General features: G+C 43.0%; 1 protein-coding gene across 1 annotated transcript in view; it reads right to left on the bottom strand.

Annotated features, from left to right (window-relative positions):
• Positions 1 to 20,763, bottom strand: part of MAD1L1 (mitotic arrest deficient 1 like 1) — a 346,877-nt gene that overhangs the window by 174,997 nt on the left and 151,117 nt on the right. Inside the window, exon 13 of the mRNA XM_058035443.1 lies at positions 4,607 to 4,663. Coding sequence (XP_057891426.1) covers positions 4,607 to 4,663 — 57 coding nt within the window. The remainder of the gene's footprint in view (positions 1 to 4,606; positions 4,664 to 20,763) is intronic.

The raw sequence follows: 20,763 nt of genomic DNA, 5'->3' as shown, positions 1-20,763 counted from the left end.
AAAGCTTCATTTTTATTTATAACTACTGTGGTTCAGCCCTCTAATCCCACATTTAATTGCCTTCCTGTTACAGAAAACACAGAGAATTTACATTTCCACTAATGAACACCACTTTTGTTCTTGTTCTCAGTCTGTTGTATTTCTTGCATTCTGTTCAATAACTCTTAAACAAGAATTAAATTAGCTCTATTGGCGATTAATTCAGGGCAGGTATTCCTATACTAAAGTTAATATTTTTTCCTATTATCATTGGTGTTACCTGTAAATTAAAAACATAGTAATAATTTCTCCATGTTGCCTTCCAGTTAACAGCTAGTTCCCAACTACATCCAGCTCAGTGTTCTCTGAGTTTACTTCCTTCATGTCCTCTCCTTTCTGTCTCCATTTCTACTCCTGATAACCATCAGGGTAGGCAGTCACTGACATTTAAGTTAATCCTAAACATTATGATTTCATCAGACTGAACCCATGATTGGCTCTTTAACTATTGCTGACCTGCTGCTCTTAAATAAAGGTCTCCTCTTCTCTGCAAAGGGTTAACCAACACTTTTCCCCAAGGCAAGGGGCGTTGATTATATTAATTTTGAGGTGTCTTTATTCCCTCTGTAAGGACACTCAATTTATGCCATTCATTTGGTGACGGCTGCATTCTTGGACTTCAAATCTTCTTTACCTCCCACCCTGCTAAGCAATTCCTCTGATTCTTATATCCATCCTTTTTAATCTGCTGGAGGGTGAAATTTAATTTGTTCCAAAGAGCAGTCTATAGATTTCAGAGCCCACACGGGCCAAGCTGTCTTTTGAAGATGAAAGCCAAAAGATGCCCAAAGCACCTCAGGGTAATGAAAATACAGGTGATGCTTTTTTAATACCAAGCCAACTTCCCTCAGGGATTAATGATGGAGAACAAAAAATCTTGACATGAATGCCCCCTGCTACACAACCAGACTGGAAGAAAGAGTAAGATCAGAGAGCAGAGCTGTTGCTTGGATGGCAAGCTTGAGCCAAACAATCTCCTCGTGTCTATAAAGGGATATGAAAAAGGAAAACGAAAATTACAAAAACAAACACGTCTTCTGTTTCCCTTCCCTCAGGGAGAGAAAGAAAAATAATATAACAAACAAGAAGGCATTTTCCACAAATAATATTTTGGTGTGAGTGAAGCTCTCCCTCAGCTTTAGGCCAGTAGAGCACTAAGCTAACATAGCATGAGAAATAAGATCCTGGGATCACAGATCAGGGAGCTGTGTGAACTCTGAGCAACCTCCTTGCACATCCTGCAAATAAACACACTGTAGCACCAACCCCAATAAAGAAAACTTCCAGTGCTGATCAAATTGTCAGAAAAGTGCACATTCATACCAAAAAAAATGGAAACAACAAACATTCAGCAAATAAAAGACAGAAAAACCCCATGGATCTCTCAGCTCAGTGACCTGAGCCCTATTAAGAGTGGTGACTTTTATGTGTCTTATGGGCATACATTGTTCCCTTACAGTATGAACATGCTTAAACTGTGAAAAAAACCCCCAAAAATAAATAAGTGAAGGGTTAGAGGGAGAGGAAAATCAAAGTTTCATTGTTAATTACATAGCACAATGATAAGGGTAATTTTTCTTAAATCAAAAAATAAATTCTAGGTTCAAGTTCCCTGAAGGATATAAAATATTAGAGGGCTTTTTATGGTTGCAATCACAAACTCATTTCTCCAGCCACTACTGGCCGTGTCTAATTAGGGCAAAGTATGTTAATGATACAGAGGCACAGCCCAGAGATGTCTTCAGTTGCAATATTAATTGCATTTAGGGAAAGAGGCATGAATTGTGCTTATACAAGCTAATTAGTATGGGTTTGCTAATTAATACTGGAAAGTCAAACTGCCTTTGTCTTGTCAACTGCAATTAACTGAAGACATTTAAATTTCCTTTTTTGTTGTTCCTTCAGCGGCACGCTCGCTTTCAGTTGACAAGCAAAGAACCCCTGCACTGGAGCAGTGAGAGCAGCCCCTCCATTTCATGGATCCCATTTTCCTCTAGCAGGACCTGACCTGGCACAGGGCTCCTTATCACACACACACACCACCCTTCCTCTGCCATTGTCCCTGGGGACACAATTCCCTGAGCTTGTCCCCAGAGGAGAGGCCCTGACTGTGCAGATACTGTTCTATTGAGGCCATGATCCCATCAGACTTATCCCATGAGTATTGTACTTTGAAATATGGCTGTGTAAAGAATGAATATTGCTATGTAAAAAATTGCTATGTAAATCATTGACCAGGGCACCAGAGATGCCCCCACTGATAGAAAGAAGTCCTTGGCTCTCTCAGTGAGGTGCTACCAGCCAGTGCCCTGGAGCCAGAGCCCAGCTCTTCATTTCCAGTGCCCCAGGAGGGTGGCAGAGCCATCAGAGCTCTTTGGGGTGGCAGCAGAGGTGTCACCTGCACAGAGGTTTGTCCCAGAAGGTGACTGTCCCAAACACCTGCACCTGACAGGTGTTTGTTCCATTTCACTCAGAGCCTGTTTGCAGAAGAGCTGGTTAAAAGCAATATCCACATCTGTCAGCACCCAGAGCAGGACAAGCCCTTCAGCATTCCCAGCTCAACATGGAACCGGGGCTGGAAGCTCACAGGTGAAAGGGATGAAAAGGAAAGCGAGGGGCCAGCAATCCAAACCAGGCAAATAATTTTGCTGAAGTGTCAAATTTAAAGGAGTCAAAAATCAAGCCATGCAGGTGAGACACTGATCTGGAGAGGGGGGAAACGAACCACACAAAGAGCATTTTGCTGGATGGCAGGAGGAGAGTGGGGCTGGTGGCATATCCACAGGAGCCTGTGGCAGGCAACTATGGAACAGCCCCATCCAAAGGGGAAAGACCTCAGTCACCATCACCCCTGCAGAAGACACAAGGTGACAACAACTTTTCCTACCAGGGAGCTTTTGACTGGGCATGCAGAAGAACCATCAACCACCATTGAAAAGGAGCTATACTGTCGGGTTTTCCCTCGAAAGGGGAAAAGATGGGAAAAAAAATTTCTTTTCCTCTGTATGAATCAATTCTCCTGTATTTATTGAATAAATTCAAGCTGCAGAATAAAGCCCACACCACACAATCTGCAATCCATGATTAAACCACCCCAGAAAACAGCCTGTTCATGGGAGGCTGATGTAAGAGTTACTGGAAGATCACAAGACCAGCAGTTTTCCACTGAGAAACCCTTGGGAATAGGCACTGAACACTGACTGCAGCTTTATCCTCTGATGGATGATGCACAACACCAATTAATGCTTTAACACTGCAAGTTCCAGCTTCTCCAGCCCTCTGCTAGCCCACTTAATGCAAGAAATTTTTGAAGGCAAACAACTCAAAAAGCAGGCTTAATGAGCCCAAAAGAAAAACTTTCAAATGTTAAAAAAACCCAACTCTGTAACATCAGAACATTTAAAACATAACAGCAAGTTTTTCCTCTGATACATCCAGTGAGCACAACACCAGATTGATTATATAGAATTTGAAACTGTTACAAGGCAGCCCGTAATGAGATCAGCTGGTAAACAGGATTAATTCAGTTTTCTTTGGAAGTATCAGCTGTGGCCTGTGTCACCACAGAAAGCAGCTGGGCATACAAAAATGTTTGCCCACAACGTGAGACCACCCCAGAACCGGAATCAATTAACGCTCTCATGATGGAAAATCTGATGTTGAAACAGCAAGAGGCACAAATTTTAAAAAAAGATCCTAACAGACGTATGGCAACCCATTAATAGCACAGCAGGGGCACCTCATCCTGCCCTTCAGTGCCCTACTAGAGCTCAGCACAAGTCTAAAAAGACTCATGTTGGCACTCTAGTTTATGATTTGGATTTTAGAACAGATGTCTGTTTAGCACCTACTTACTAGCCAGTGCTGCGGGCCTGTTTTTATATTAGTAATAAAATTAATCACATCTACAGAATGAATCTCTGCATCTTGGATACTGCTCAGGTTTTCCTTGTGACTAAGAAAAGTTGCAGGAATCCCACAGTTCATCCATTAGCAAAAATATCAGTTCACAAAATAGCTTAACACTGACACCTCATTTATTCCTGAGTATAAAAAATCATATTCGAGTCATGAAACTGAATATAAACCTCCCTGCTACCTGGTTTTGTGTCCTTTTATTGTTTTTGGTCCTTGAGGGAAGCGCCAATAAAATAGATGAACCCAGCAGAAAATTAACAGATATTATAAAAAAATAGTTTGTGGTAATTCTCTTGTATCTCATCTGCCTGTTCTTTGAACACTTGAGACTGAATCAAGGCTCCCAAAGAAAGGAGTCAATTCAGTATGAAATTAAATGCTTGCTTCTGATCTAGAAGCCTGCTGAGGAGAAAAGGAATTGCCAGAAAAAGGAAGGCAGACCACTAAATCCCATCCAAAACTTTTTCCAGGTGAGTATAGAGACAGGCAGTGCCAAGACTGGCAGCAGCAACACAACTTTTGCCATGTTTATTTGCTGCTCATTTCTGAATATTTGGAACTGATCCACTGTTTAAATGAACTGAACTTTGCATATTGCTGCTCTGTAGAACAACCAGGGGGGAAAAAAAGGCAGAAATTGAACACTTACCATCTCTGCTCTTTGCTTGTGGTTTCCCACTTCTTCCAGAACCTGAGACAGCTGAGCCTTCAAGACACATGGGGAAAAAAAAAAAAAAAGAAATGAAGTCTAGGATGTAATTTTGGAAGTTTAATGAGACTCTTCCCCCCCTTCCCCAAAAAAATCACATATGGCACCATGATTTTCATGGCATTGAGAAGGAATTATAAGTATTTGGTCTTATTGTGTCCTGTCAGCATCCCATGCCATGAGACAGTCCTATCCCAAATAGCCTGAAGTGTAAGTGCACAAGAAAAACCAGGTTTATTGCAGAGATGCCACAAGATGAGCCAGCCCAAATTTCAATCCCACGGTCCAGCCAGAACTGTGGTCCACTCAAATTTCTGTAAGCTGCAGAAAGAGTGGTCTAAAACCCACACAGTTTTGCCCAGTTTAACTTTGAAGAAGAGGAGGTTTAGCTCCATAGCTCCTGAAAGGAGTGTGTGTTTCAAGCTAACTTCACAGAAAATGTTCTGTGAATTTCTGGGGTCCAGGGTCAGGTTTTGTCCCACAGCCTTCCAAAATGCTGTGGGAAAACATCAAGAAAATCTGCTCTTTAACATAAACCTCTTGAATTTCCATGAGAAAAGATCTCAATGCAGCATTTCTACTTTTTAAAAGGGAAATTTGAAATGTAAAGAATCTCAAACCAGGGCAGAAATACCTTTGGTTATCCTGGCATAATCTAAGGGGAAACAGGAACTTGACTCAGAAAAGGATCTTTTACAGAGTTTTGTTTATGAAAAGGGATTTTAAACCAAATGGGTATTTGGGAGACAGTTAAGAGAAGCCACACATAATACATGAATGCTATTACTTCCCACATCCTTGATTTTCTAACACTCTGCTAGGCTGCAATCAGCCTTTCTCTGCTTAGCAAAAAAACCCAATGTAAACAAATAAAAGAAATAAAAACAACTTTCCTACAAACTGATTCATGCCATTTCAAGCAAATATTCATTAAAATCCTCTGGAGTCTCTCAACTTCCCACCACATATGAAATGAGTCTTTTGAGTGCCACATCCAAACCAGAGACAAAAAGCAAGCAAGCAGTTTATTACAATGAAAAGCAAAACATTCAGCTTTGGAGGCTAACTGCACTGAAATGCAAGCAAATAATTAAATAAAAAAATACTGTCTAAGGGTTCAGCACAGCAGAAGTTCCATTTTGCCAACAAACAAGCAAACAGTTCCAAATTTCCCTGGCCCCAGAGCTCAGTGGAAACTGAAAAAGTTTCAGCCTCTTGCTGTGCAGGGCTGGGGACGATGTGACATTATTTGAGGAAGAGGCACTGAAAAAGGATGAAAAGGGTTTTAACACAAGCCTGGGACCTGGCAGAGGAGAACGAAACACACTCATTAAACACTGCAGGAGATGCCAGCCCCAACCCAAACTGGAGTGCCTGGGCAGGCAAGGGAAGAGAGCAAATGAAATGATCACCAAGCTTGATGGGGAGACATCACGGAACTGTAAATTTGCAGACACCTGGGAAAGGCTTTTCCCTGCTGCTGCTAAAACAGGTACAATGGAGCAGGCTGGAGCCAGGAGCTGCTTGGGGAAGAATTAGAAAACAAGACCTTAGAGAGGTTATTTAGGAGAGGTGATGGCATAAACTCTGCAAAACACCTCAAGACTGATTGAATATTTTTGATTACAAACTACTCCAACTGTTCTGTATATTTATTAGCTTTCTCTGTATGAAGATGACCTTTAGATGGGAACCACTAGCCTATTCTAAACCAGATATAAGAATTACTTCATTTACAATTACATTAAAAATAATGTATTTTCTTGCAGCAGCTACCAGTCCTGAATTTGAGGTCAAGTCTGTGTTCAGCCTCCTGTTCACACAGAATCCTATGGAATCACAGAGTAACCCACCCTGGAACAGTGGGAATCCCCTCAAAGGTCAATCCTCTGTGGTTTTGGGGTGCACCTGGATGAACCCATCACACTGTGTCATGGGTTCAGTGTAAATATTTTTATTTATAACACCAAGGCAAAAGTACCCTAGGAGCCTGTTTAACTAGATGGGTATAAGAGCATTTTAAAGCATAATACCTACATAAAAGTCAGAAGAAAAGGATAGCAAAGACTCCAATGTATTTTACTTCAGGAAAAGGCTGGAAAAACCTTTTAGGCAAGAGAAAAAATAATATAAAGGGATGGGGAAAATTGAAAATACAAGTGGGAAATATGCCATAATTTATCTTGGATATAATATGGCTTGGGGAAAATAACCATTTCAAGGGGCTATGCCAACAGAGACACAGAACCCTGGACAGCAAGTCCAAGGCAGCAGCACAACAGCAGATCAATATGATTTGGAGAAGCAATCAGATAAGAACTAAATCACAAAGTAGGTTTTCTTCATTGCATTCATTTCTAGGCAGCTCATCTCAAAGGGAAAGAGTCAGTAACTAGTGGGAATTCAGAGAGCAGCTACTAAACTTACCAGACTGCTGGAAGAAATGATTTATGAAGATTAAAAGATTTTTAAACATTATGGTTTGACTGCAACTCTCACAGAAGAGCAAAAGGGACATATTTAATGCACTGAGAGCTGTTACAATGACAAAGCTGGAAACAAGGAGGCTTCCCCAGCTCACTGATGCTGTGGGATGCACTCACAGTCCAGAGCAGGGACCCTCCCAGTCCCTGACCCCCTATTCAGACAGCTGGGGAAGCTCCAAACAAAGCCTAAATTTTCAGCAGGGTCCCCAATGCCTGCACTTGCCAGGCTGTGATGCAGCTGATCTGGATGCTTTATCACGTCCAGTTTGTAAACATCAGCCCTATCCCAGACTTTTTATTAGCTTAAATCAAATATTGAACCTCCCTCAGCTGTTGGAGGACAGCTGCTGGCCAAGTGATTCACTGCCATATTCCTTCCAGGCCACAAGAAAATACAAACTAATCACCAGCAGCACGACAGATGCACGCATTTTTAATTATGAAGGAGAAATTAGGCTGTGAACTTAGCCCCACATCTCACTTAATCAGAGTGCTGGGGAGGAGCTGCCAGGAGCTGCAGAGGGCCCTGGAGTGGAGCCTGGCACCTGCTCAGCCCCTGCTGCCATTCCCCAGGCATTTGCCAGGAAAGATCTGAAAAAAAAAAACAAAAAACCAGAGTTATGTTGTTTCTTGGAATGTATCTTGTCAGGAATGAACTGTTGGTGTCTGGGTGCAGCCATCTCTGGCCACATGCAGACAAGGAAAGCGTGAGGGTTGGACATGGGTCCCTCAGGGGGGCCCAGCAGATGCAGGAGCTGTTTGCCAGTCCCACCTCAGAGCTTTGCTCTGGGAAAAGCATCCAGGTAGTGACAGGACAAGGGGTGTTGGGGAAGATGGAACAGGAAAGCCTTATAAATATGATTTCCTGGCAAAAGACTTTGAGAATATGGAAACTATAAGTGAGATTGAAATTAAAGTAAGCTTTGAGAGATCTTAGTTACTGAACAACTGGAAAACAATGGTGTGGCCAGATGAAGGTAAACCCCTTTTGATGAAACAATTCCTTCTGCTTGCAGACAGGCCCAAGGGTCAGAGCAGATCCTACCAGCTTGGCAGAAGGGGTCCAAAGAGGAGTTTTTAGGGTTTAAAACATAACACAGTGTGGTGATGTAATGATTCTTATAGGCTGTATGTAAATGCTATAGGATTTGTATATTATACTAGATTGGTTAGTGAGAATTAGAATATTCAACACAGAGGAAGAGTTATTGTATTGTAACAGGAATCTCTCTCTCTCTCTCATCCTCTTTACCATGCTCTTGCCTTCTCTCTCTCCCTCTCTCAGGCCTGCTCTGAGCTGTGGCTGGCAGCTCCCAGCAGGGCCCTGCACCCAGGCCCTTTGCAATAAACCACAAATTCCAGAGATCTGGCTTCAGAGATCTCTCGTCTCTGTCTATCCCTACCATCCTACACCCCAATGCTCCTCTTTGAATGGCTTCAAGAGGAGGCTTAGATGAGACATTAGTAAACAATCTTCCCCATGAGGGCGGACAGGCCCTGGCACAGGGTGCCCAGAGAAGCTGTGGCTGCCCCAGCCCTGGAAGTGCCCAAGGCCAGGTTGGATGCACCTCTGAGCAACCTCATCTAAGAGGGTATCCCTGCCCACAGAAAGATGATTTTTAAGGTCCCTTCCAACCCAAACCATTCCATGATTATCTGAGTTGCTCAGCTCTCCATTAGGGTCTTTTCAACTGATCATATCCACTTTGGTACCTCAGCAATCTCTCCATAGGATAGACTTCCGTGTTGAATTTTAAGTCTACGCATAAAAGTTAACATAAAGCTCCAAGGAAATTCTCTTTACTTAAGACACATGTTAAATTCCCATAGATAACTGAGCTCAAGCATTAAGAAACCTGATATGCAAACAAATATTAGGAATCAGATATAAAAATACACTGCAATTCACCCACTGAAGACAGCACAACCAGGTAATGGAAAATCGAGTTGCAAAGCAGGGGAAAAAAATCCTCTCGAGTACTCAGTCAATTACTTTAAGCTTTCAAAAAAAGGTTTGTCAATTCAAAATATTCATCTTACATGACAACATAGTCTAATCTACTGTCAGTGGATTGTCATCCTCAAAAGAGAGTGGCAGCAAGAGAAGAACCTGTGCTCCAGCCTCACTGGGAATCTGCAGCTTGGGCTGAAAGAGGTTTCCAAGGAGAGGAACCAACTCAGCTCCAAGGAGACATTTCTGAATTGTTTAACTTGCTTCCCTGCATCAATAATTTCTCTTCTGTACTTTCCAGAAGTCAGCCTTCACTGACAGCACTGGAGGAGGCTGGTCAGGGAGGGTTTAATGAATGAAACTGAAGCAATCTTGTGGTGACAATGCAGCTGCTAAACTGCCTGCATCCAGAGCCCCCCACTCCCCTCTGGAGGCTGATGCTGAGCTGGCTCACCCTGAATGATGGGCAGGCAGCTCAAAAGTGAGCCCCATGTGTAGGGAAAAATTAACTACTCAGTCTCTAATGAACAGTCCTTCTCTACACAAAACAATACCCTCTGCTCTACAAGCAATTAGCAAATCGAAGTGTTCTCTTTGCGGACCTGCATTAATTTACTCCTCGATGTGGCACATTAAATAGCTCACAGGTACAGCACAGCAGTGGCAACAGCCAGCACCATAAAATAAAAGCTTGCTTCAAAGAGTTTAGGAAGCAAAATTAGGCGTGCTGCATACAGGGAATAAATCAAAACAACCTTCATTTGGAAATATCATTTTAGTCTTATGCTTTCATCAAAAAACATGATTATCATAACAGTCACATTAATATAACGGTACTCTACAAGGGAGAGAAACAAGCAGCACATTCACTACCTCAAATTAGAAAGAGCAATTTTTATTCTTTCTCATCAGGGGGAAATACCTGAGAACATACACTGCTGCCTATTCTGGGGTTGTGCTTTCACAGCTAGAAATCCCAATGAAAGTCCCAGAAAGAAGGCCACTTCTTGGAAGGGCAGCACCTCTGCAGGGAAGGGGAGGAGGAAGAGGCTTTCCCTGGAAGAACTGAAACACAGCTGCAAAAAATGGCATTTTTACAGCTCACTGAAGCCCAAGATACCCTTAGAAATATTTTATATGCAACAGTTGTATGCAAATCTAAGTCAAGTGTGATAATTGGCAAATTTAGGTATAATGTTAATTACCAGCTATTTCAAATTAATTAACTTCTAAGATAAATTCTTGCTTCTCCTCTTTGAGAAAGCTAACACACAATTTAAATTTACAAGGATATATCGGCTGCCGATCACAGAAATAGGGAATCTTGTACGTTCCAACATGCCAATTCACTTCAGTTTCCTTGTGCTGGCTGCTCTCCATTCCCTGGGTAATTTCTCAGTCACTTATTTCTCTGATCACTCACAACAGAAGACACAAGATGAAGCCTCCTGGCTCAAGGTGGATGGCTTGAGTGTGTGGCTAAAATGTGGTGTGGCCTCTACAGTGCCCAAGCCACAACATTTATCTGGTGCCATAGCTGGGGAAGAGGGAAGAAAAGAAAAAAAAAGCACAATATCACCTTTTTTCTATCAGATTCAGGAGACACAAAGCAAATAAAGTGCATTGAAGCTGCAGCTGAAATACAGAAGGAAACTTGAAAACATGGCAGCACTCCCAGGACAGTTCTGATAAGGAAAGCACTGACTGCAACAATTAGAATTCAATTCAATGTAGGAACATAAGCACCATGCTGATGAGTTACATGGAACAACACAGGAATAGGATGAGAACAATTTGAAGAGAACTTTGCAGTCACTAATTACCTCTCAGCAAAGAATGAGGCTCTGGCTTGTGGGGAAAACAGAAGGAAAACTTTGATTTCACAAAAACCACAGACAGATTACTTCTGGGGGTGGCAGAGACTGAGCAGAAGTAACTCATCAGCCACTTGCAGTCAGACTTCACTTTATTTGCATATTGTGATCCTGCATATTAAAATACTGTGAGAACTGAAATTAAATTTTCATTAGTGTTCAATCTGGAATCTCACCCGCGGGATTCAGCTTTCAACAGTTCATGCAGGCATTTCCCTGTTTACTTCAAAGTCAGATATCCATTTATCTCATGCCAGCCAACACTTGGGGCCTTCAACCCACTGCACACCATTATTGTCCAAGGGCAGCAGTGCAGGATTGTGTCTGAACCTCTGAACTGCACTACAGAATTACTCTGAACTAACTGATCATTTCTAATTTAATGGTTTTTAATGCTTTGTAGTTGAAATTGTCAATCTTTCACAAAACTGCATCAGTTGAGATCACAATCAAGAAGACAGTTTAGTACCAGCCATTGCTAAATAATTTCCTTGCTGCTTTGCAGGCTCCTTTTTGCTGCTCTGAAGTTCTCCTGGTTATAAAATCAAATGCACATCCTTTATAAGGTGGGAAAGAAGAGCTACAAATAAACTCTGCTGCTGTCTCCAAAGCATCCAGAACACCACGTTATCTCACAGGAGCTGGATTGGAGGTGGCAGGGGGCTCTGTCTGATGTGAAAGTGAAGAGGAAAATTCCCCAACAACTTCTGAATGTGTTTCAGAAATTTAAATTCAGCGAAACCACACTCACTCTGACTTGCAGAAAAGCTGCAATAGGCAAAGCAGAGACCATTACTTACTGACATAATTTATGAGGATAGGCTTGCAGCTCAATGAAAAGCATGTGTCTCAGGCCACAGCTTATGTAGTTTTCCATGTAATTTAGTCCTTAATTTTACCCCAAGCAAGGACAGGAAACACAGGAAATAAGAATGCCTGTAAGCCAGATGTCCCACATCTCCAGGGACTCGTGCTCCTGGGCACCACAGCAAACCACAACACCCAGGGACTGAAGGCCACTGTTTTGTCCAGGGCAGTGAAAGTGTTTTCCACCAAAAAAAACAGAGCTGCTCCTTTCTCTGGAAACCAGTTTAGCACTGGATTTGTGCAAGGAAATGCCGCCCCCCAGTGAGACACAAAAAGCAGCTGGTTACCTAAATCAGGGAGAAATAAAGCAGAGCTCTTGGGCACTAAACAAAAAAATGAAACTGCAAATTGAAAAATCGCCAAAGTCATGGCTGTAATTACTGAAGACAAAGGGAAAACATCTCCCCTAGCAGAGATATGGGCTTCTGTCAACACTTTATCAAGATTTACTGGACAAGGGGATAATAGCCACACCTTTCTCTAGCTCTTGAGTCTCAAGGACAGACCAATCGCTCTCCTTCTCTTTAAGAGACAGAGTCACTTGTAATGTCAAGAATACTTGACAGTAAGCTTAATATAATGAAATAAGCCAAAACTCTCTGTGGTTAGACTATGAGAAAAGGGTGTTAACAAAGTGACTGTGGAACAACTGATATGAGATGAAGACAGGATTCCAAGCTAAAATGACCCACATCCTTATTCCTGGTAAATACTTGATCTAGCTTAAAGTAAGGTGCACAGCCCTACAGCAGAATCCTGGCTTTTGTTCCTACTCTGCCTAACAACTGAGGCCTGGGGGAAAGCACAAAACTCTGAAAGTCCTTCTTTTCTCCCCCTCTCTAACCTAAAGATAATACTGACTCTGTAAAACACTTCCAAAACCTTTGAGAAAGGATAATCTCTGAGCACAAGGTGCCACTATTGACACAAACCACACCTGATGGGCCCCAGCACTAAAAGGATTAAGCACCAGGATAAGTGCAGAAGTCCAGCACCAACACGTTCAGAGGTGGCAGCAACCTCATCACCCTGATCCTCAAAGCAAAGGTGACCTTCACAGCTGCAATAAAATGTACAACTTGGGGAAAAACCCTGAACTTCTCTAAATCTACTCCATCGACACTGCTCACATAATCTCTCAGGCAGATGCTGCTGGGGAAGGAAGAGAAGCAAACTGGGAGATGGAAAAATGCAGAACTTTCTATCCAGGAAAGGATGAGTCCCTAGAGATTGGACAGCTCCATGCCAGGCTGAAACAGTTAAAATGAGGCAGGCAAATTGTGGGCTCAGGTAACAAAACCATCTTAGTTCTGCAAAAACATCTCATAATAACAACGTTCATTTGTTGTTTTACTGCAGCTGAGGGTGAGGTGAGGCTGTGGGGCAACACCCCAGAGATTCCTCTCTCCTTCTGTTTTCCCTTGATGTTTTTATTCAGCACCTTGCTAAGAAGGAGCACAGAGACCAAAAGATTAGTACAGCTCTGCTGGGAACAATCTACTTTTGTAATAGGTCTCCTTCCCCCATCCTAATCAAATGGTGCTGCAGTCCCCTGGGGAGAGAATACAGTGCCAAACAAAAAATGTGAGTTTGCAGCTGCTTCCTCAACAGCAAAGGGCAGCCTGACTGATGAAACTCTGCCAAGCCAATTGCTTCCAGCGTGATGCAGTCGGCCAGCACAGCATCTCCAGGACACACACAAGTGACTGTGGGATGCTGATGGACTCTCCTAAGGAGTCAGTCCCCATCACTAGAACACCCATCAGAGAAGCCTCTGCCGCTAAAATTGTCTTTGTGGCCTCAGAGAAGCAGCTGAGTGTGAAGATGTAGCAGGAAGTTTCTTCTCTTTGCTGCTCCCCACCAAAAGTTTTAACCCAACAGCAGAAAGATAAAATTGTTGTATTGAGGGTCAGCTGCAAATCTCTTGCCAGGAGTAAAACAGATTAATATATTAGTGCAACTCAAAACCATTAAGGAGTACCAGCCCATTGGACAGGGAAATAGCAAATGGGTAAAGAAATACAAAGTATCTGGAGGACACTAAAGAGAATTAATTTCACTGTGCTGTGGGGTCAAATCTCTAAAGGTGAAGGGATACCAGCACTCAATCCTGAAATAGATAAAGCACATCTGGTAATTCATCACTGCTTAGGGGATGTAAAAACAGGTACTGTAAGCAATTCTGGGATCTGGTGAGCACAATGTTGTATTAACACTCCTGGAATTGGGAAGCAGAGTGAGAGACAAACAGAAGACACAGCAGCTAATGGGAACAGAATCCCTTGCCATTAGATGCAATAAAGAAGCTGGCTGAAGTAGGGAGGAACAAATGTTTGTGCATTTGTTTAATTTTCTGGTGAAATTTTAAGCCCAGCTCATTTATTTACTTTTTTTTTTTTCATCCCTTAGTTATCAGCAGAATGAATTCAGGCTCCAAAGCTTTCTCTTGATGAAAGCAAACATCAGTACTCACCAAATCCAAAAAAAGGAGATCTCAAAAACTAGAAGTGGTGGCAATGTGACACCCATCATCCATTAAACTGCCAACTCCTTCCTGTGCATTTTTGCCAGGACAACCTCCCCGGACCTGAGTTCTCCCCATCAAGTTACCTCCAACTAGGTTTGATAGCTGGAGGGAAAGAAACCACATCTAATTCATGAAACCTGTAAATTAGCCATCAAAAACGTTCACTCTTATCCATTCATCAGAAAAAATGGTGGAATTACAGCTCTACCTAAAAAAGCCCTTCTAATTTCAGCCCGATGAGTCAGCACTGCTGCATCTCATCACCAGGAGTGATTCATTGTCATTGCACTTCTCAAAGTCAAGAATAAGGGTATTCACCCCAATTCACTGTCATCTCCTAACTCCTCTGGACCAGGCACTGTGTTTGCACACAGCACTGTTCTAATGATTTATGTGAGTGTGTCACTTTTAATTTAAAGGGATAAAGAGTTATTGTCAAGTCTACCAACCATAAAGCAACATTTTCTTTCCACTGAGCTGACAGTTGAATACCTGGAAAATATTCCAGTTTGCCAAGAAAGGAGAGGGCTCTACAGCCCATGGCCTTAGGGTGTCAGTGCTTCTGAGGAGAGGAGTGGATGGCCAATGTCTTTGGAGAGAATACCAGGACTTGGGAAAGTTAAAAAAACAGCTAGAATCTGAATAAAAATCCAGACAAAAGCAGTATGGATGGAAAGTCTCTGCCCCAAGTGAAAATGAGGAAGGGAGTGTGGGGTGTGGATGAGAGGCCAAGAAGATGATCTGTGGTCATTGCTGGATGAAACAAAGACTATCATAAATTAACCAGTGGCACAGCTATAGTGTTCTTATTCAAGACCATTAATATCACAGTCACTCTTGATAATCTTTTAACTGCTAAAACAAGGCTACTGAACTCTCACCGACCTTACACTCCTGAGTGGGCCAGTGCCTTCCTTTGAGCTGCCCAAGGCTGGTGATGATGGTGATAGCCCATTAAAGACATCTTTAATGGTGCTGTGAGCCCTGTCCCTGTGATATCTATCATGATATCTGCTATCCCTACAAACACACTCCAAACAGGAGCCCTCAGGCATGTGGGCACACTTCCTTGTGTTGTGAGCCAGCCAGGAAACAACATTGGGAAGTGAAGATCTGTGTTTAAATCAAACTTTTTTTGTTAACTCGAATCAAGTTTGGTTTCTGTTCGAGTTCTCAGCCCTACTGCATAGGTTGTCCCAGCTCAAATAAAGGTCAAGGAGGGGTTTCAGCCAGCACCATCCTTGGCTTGGGAAATTACAGCCAGAGTGGTTTTGGCGTGCAGCAGAACAGTGGGGAGAGTGCCTGAGCCTCGGAGGGGCTCCAACAAATTTCAAACGCTCTTGGAAGTTGCTAGGTAACAACATCCACCCCCAGGACAAGATTGTGAAATGTTTGCTCTGACAAAGCAGTGCTTGCCTTGCCCTTGCTTCCACCCTGGCAATGTGTGTGTTGAGGACCTGTCTCCTCTGCTGCCAGAGCATTTCCAGCCTCTAGTCTGGGTGCATAGTTGGATTTTGCTGAATAAAGCAAACATCCCATTTTAAACATAGCTATTATAATTAGCAGAAGCTCATTGCTCAATTCCCCTTCCAGACAGGGATTTCCAAATGTCAGTGTGCTTAGCACAGCTGATCTGTGCTGGCTGCTCTAAACACAGCTGACCTAGGAGGGTTCAGAGCATAGAATCAAATCCTATCATGGGCAGTGAGATGGAAAAACAAACAGAATAACTGTCCTTCTTTAGCCTGTACCTTCATTTTCCTGTACCATTTGCACCAAGGCAAGGTTAGCAGAGACTCTTTGACACAGAAAATTCATGTTTGAGGCCAAGCAGGAATTTCTTTTGGAATTTTATACCTGTTTTCTGAGTCAGCCCTCCAGAGTACTCTGCCTCATCCTGCTTGTCCTGCCAGGGTATCATGGCACAAAATCAAAGGGCAGTGAGGGGAGAACAAACAAGGGGGAAAACCCCAAACTAGCACAGCTACTGCTGCTAACACCTTTTTGCAGAGGCTCTGGCAAATGCAGAGACCAGTTTCAAACAGCATTTTCTTTTAAAATCTGTTTTGGGAAAGCAAAACCAACTTCATCTCTACGAATTATTTGCAATATTAAAAGAAAATTGCCAAGTATTTTTTCCCAACACAGACCTCCCCACACCAAAGATCTCCTCCCCTTGAAGGAGAAGTGCAGCCCTTCCATTTCCACGTATTCCATAAATCTGTGGCTCTCAGCTTTCCTGCAGACACTTCAGAAACCCTGGCAGTGCTCCACACCTCAGAATGTCCCAAGCTGAGTTTATTAATGTGGGTCTTGTGCAGTCTCTCCCCTGTGGGGTACAAGTGTCTCACCCACAGCTCCTGCCTTGTTGTTTGGGATACACCAATATAATCCCCATAAAGGGATGAAGCAGATTAGCACCAAGCTGCTCAATAAAAGGAGAAACCAAAGCTCAAAGAACACATGAACTTTGCAAGGCCACATGGACAGTCATAATTTCCAGGTGCAATATTTTACCCCATCAGTTTTGTACTACAAAGAGATTAGAGGCAGAATTTGCTGGAAGTTTAAGGGGAAAAGACTGTAAGGAACAAAACCAGAGGTTAATAGCTTCTCTATCCAAAGGCATTCCTTACACTGAAAAAGTAAAAAAATCCTCCAAGATTCCAACTGGAAGAAAAAAAAAAAAGGTGTGAAATACCCTCAAATAAAATCAAACATCCCTACACACCATGGTCATGCTCCTGTAACTTCCAAGAGGAGGAACAAAACCCTTCCACTTTTATCTGAGAATTTATTCAAAATAAATAAATCCCAATGGAATTTAGGCACACTGTAGAGGCTCCGGCAAAAATCATAAATAAAGCAAGAAAACTAAAAAGATCCTTTCTTGGCATGCTCTTGAAAGAAGGATTCACCACATTTCTGATTGACTGCCACTGTGGTTTAAATGAATCAGCTATAAATAGGCAGCAAATGCAAGGCAAGCATTTGAAGGAAACAGCAAGGGTTTTTTTTTGTTTTCTCTTGTTATTGCTTAATGGTCTGTTGGGAAGGAGGTGGCTGACAAGGTAGAAGAAATGTTGTAAAAATATAAAGACTCAGAAAAAGATGGGGTGTGGGAAGGAGGGATAAGGAGACATGAAGATGTTCAAAGGTATGAAATGTGCAAATACATTTCTGCCTCTGGTTTTCCAGAGGAGGGATGGATCAGGGATGGGAACAGGCACACAGACCTGGAGCTAGGGATGCCCTGGAGGTCCCCTCACACCCACAACTTGAAGAAGGCTTTTATGTTATCAGTAGCTGCAAAGTCAAGCTTCCGTGGGCCACCTTGGACTAATTTCTAGTCTTTCCCACATATCAGATTGAACATATGAAGTGCAGCATAAAGAAAAGCACTGGAAGTGTTTCTGCAGCCCTCTTGAGCCAAGAGCCATCCAAAACAGGAGTGGCCTCAAAACTATTAAAGTTAAGCAGCCATCCACATCATAACAAAAGTGAAAATACTCGTGTCAATGAACACCAGAGCTGGAGGAATCTGAGTCACACCCAGAGAGGATCCAGTTTCTGAAAAGCATTTGCAGGGAAATCTCTAAAAAACTACTTTTAAAATATTGAATAATCACTTCTCAAAATAGCTGGAGCTTATTTCACAGCTCTTGTTCCAACTGTCTGCTCACTCTCCTCCTCTCTCCCACAGCTAGTCTGACTGCACACAACATCCCATCTCCAGCTCTCTGGCATCTTTTTAATTACTCCTCTTAATCCTATGCTCCTTCTTTCAAGGCTGAAGGAGGCTCTCACAGAATCCAAGGAGCAGAAACCCTTCTGGTTTCCCCTCCCAAGGACTCTGACTAGCTTTAAACACCTTCTCTACTCCTGCAAAGTATTTCCTTGCAACTCCATGGCAGATCTTGCCAGTGAGCAGCCAGGACCTCCCCAGAGCCTTCTCCTCTGGGGAGATGGAGGCTGATCCCATTGCAGCTCTGCACAGACTTTTACAGCTTTCTCCAAATTCATTGCTTCCTCCTGTAGGAAGGAGGAGAAAGCTATCAAAATGGCCTGAAATCCAAAGTGTTAAACTTCAGCAGTTAATATCTTGCCCTACTAAAAAAAAAAACAAAATAACATTTTGGAATGGATAGGCAAGAGGTACAAGAAAAACCTCTGCAGAGACAAGATCAGAGCAAGTAAAGAACAAGCCTGGTACATATTCTGTGTTTGCCAACCATCAGTTTAATTCTCACTCTAAGATCCTGCAGGAGAGGGCAAAGTAGAGGGTTAATGAAGCCAGGGCTGAAGCCCTGTGTTTATCCCAGAACTGAGCAGCAGGAACAGAAGGGAATATTTCCATATGTTGCCCCATCAGTGCTGCTCAGTTTTAGGCTGAAAGAATTAACTCCAGAGGGAGCACTGCAATTTTATCTTACACGTGGTCCATTTGTTTCCCTTGGCCCTTCTGCTGAGGCTGCCAAAGATGCCAGACAGGATGATATTTCTGAGATGTGGGTGTTTATCTTCTCTGAGCGAACAGCAACTCATTTCAGGAAAGCAATCCAGCAACTCACAGTTGCTTCTAGCTCCAGCAAATGCAGCCTGACAGGGCAAAAGGTGAAAGTGCCTGATGGTCCCATTAGAAACCTTTGAGTTTCCTCACTCCTGAATGCCTGTTGAGCAAAACTGTGCTATAGAAACATGAGAGATCTCCACTTGGCAGGGGAAGGGAAGAAGTCAGGACATATGCCAAGATAATCTCAGTTATTAGCTCCTGCCAGGTGCAGGCTGTGTAGAAGCACTCCTCCATGGCACAGTGGGATGCTCAGGGCTGGGAGCTCTGCTCCAGAGGCTCCTGGTGGAAAAGCACCATGGAGCATGACAGAGAGCTCTCTCACGTAAATACTTACGCGTAAGAATTGTCAACACTTGGGTTTTTTAGCTTCTTTGCATGCTTCAGTTTTCTTTCTTTTTAACCTAGCAGATAAACAGCTCCACAGATTTACCTGTGCCCTAAAAATGCCTGATCCAGGGCAATGCCAGCTCCTTTGTCCCAGGCTGATACAAGCCAAAATAGTGACTCACTCTTGGTGCAAGAGGCCACGGAGGAAGGCAATATAATTGCACATTTGCTGCAGGAGTGGTTGTATTTGTGCCATGCAGCAGCCTCCAGATATTCATGAGGACTTGAATGTGACCTTTCCTTTTCTCTGTCCCCTTTGCTGGCCAGAAAAAAAGCATAATCCAAAGAGCAAGTGGAATGTAGCAGAAAATAATATCCGCAATAATTGCAGTAATGTGTACGGTGTCGATGGGCTGTAGGAATTGCACAAGGACTGTGGATCCTGCCTGGCCTAAATAAAAAGGTGCTCATTATCCTGAAAGGAAATGCCTCCACTTATGAATGAGAAGGTCACACTGCATTGGGAAGATAAATGTCCTTTCTCTATAGAGCTGTGATGGCCTCACTGTCTTCAAAAATGGACCTAAACAGCAAAGCAATAAAAAGCCTGTGGAATTAGCCTGGAACATTATTGTTTTGAGAGCATAAAATCACTCATTTGGAGCTCTTTAGACATGCTTTCCTAGGAACACTTATATATATGTACATGTGAATTTACATTGTGCCTTTTGGGAGTCATAATACATGAAAATAATTAACTGACACTTTCAAACAAGCCTGGATGTGTTTGGTACCAGGAATGTCAAAAGAATTTGAGACTCACCACGTATTTTATACAGCTGTACACATTCCCAGGAATTAAATCCATCTGCATAGGTAGTTTTGCACTCATCACAGCCCCCCCCCCACCCCAGGCAGCCTCTGCCAAGCACAATGAGCAGCTTTAAATAAATACCATCCATAATGCCAACAACTCCTCTCTTTTCAGCAGCTCTGCAGGCTGCCATGCTGCAGCTGAGAGACAATTAAGTACACTCAGATGATCTTTAGGCACACAGAACAGAGCAATCCGCTCAGAGCAAAGGCAGCACCCATCCCCTGCAAGCAGGAGCAGCTTTGGGGGCCAGGTACCCCCAGCCCAGGCTCTTTGAAGGAGGGGCGTCTCATTTCAGCAAGTGCGGAGCTCCTGCCCCTTCACACCACACGTGTGCAAGGCAAATAACTAATGAACATCAGTCACTGCTGGTGTGTTCCCCCCAGAGGAACAGGGGCTGTCACTGCAGATGTCACTGCTGCTGTCCCTGTCACCTTCCCTCATGCAAAAGGTCACAGAATGCTTCAGAAACCAACACCTGATTTTGCTAAGGTGGAGCTAGACCCATGGAGGTCAAAGGAGCACACATTTTATCTGAGATACCAGGGGGCTGACCTATCCTAAGGCTGCATTTTCACTCATTAAATGACCTCTTGTAAAAGGGAATAAACCCTTTTA

This window comes from Melospiza georgiana, chromosome 16 (genome assembly GCF_028018845.1).
Source record: "Melospiza georgiana isolate bMelGeo1 chromosome 16, bMelGeo1.pri, whole genome shotgun sequence".
Lineage (NCBI taxonomy): Eukaryota > Metazoa > Chordata > Aves > Passeriformes > Passerellidae > Melospiza > Melospiza georgiana.
The sequence above is the reverse complement of the archived record's forward strand: the minus strand, read 5'-3'. Positions and strand labels throughout refer to the sequence as shown.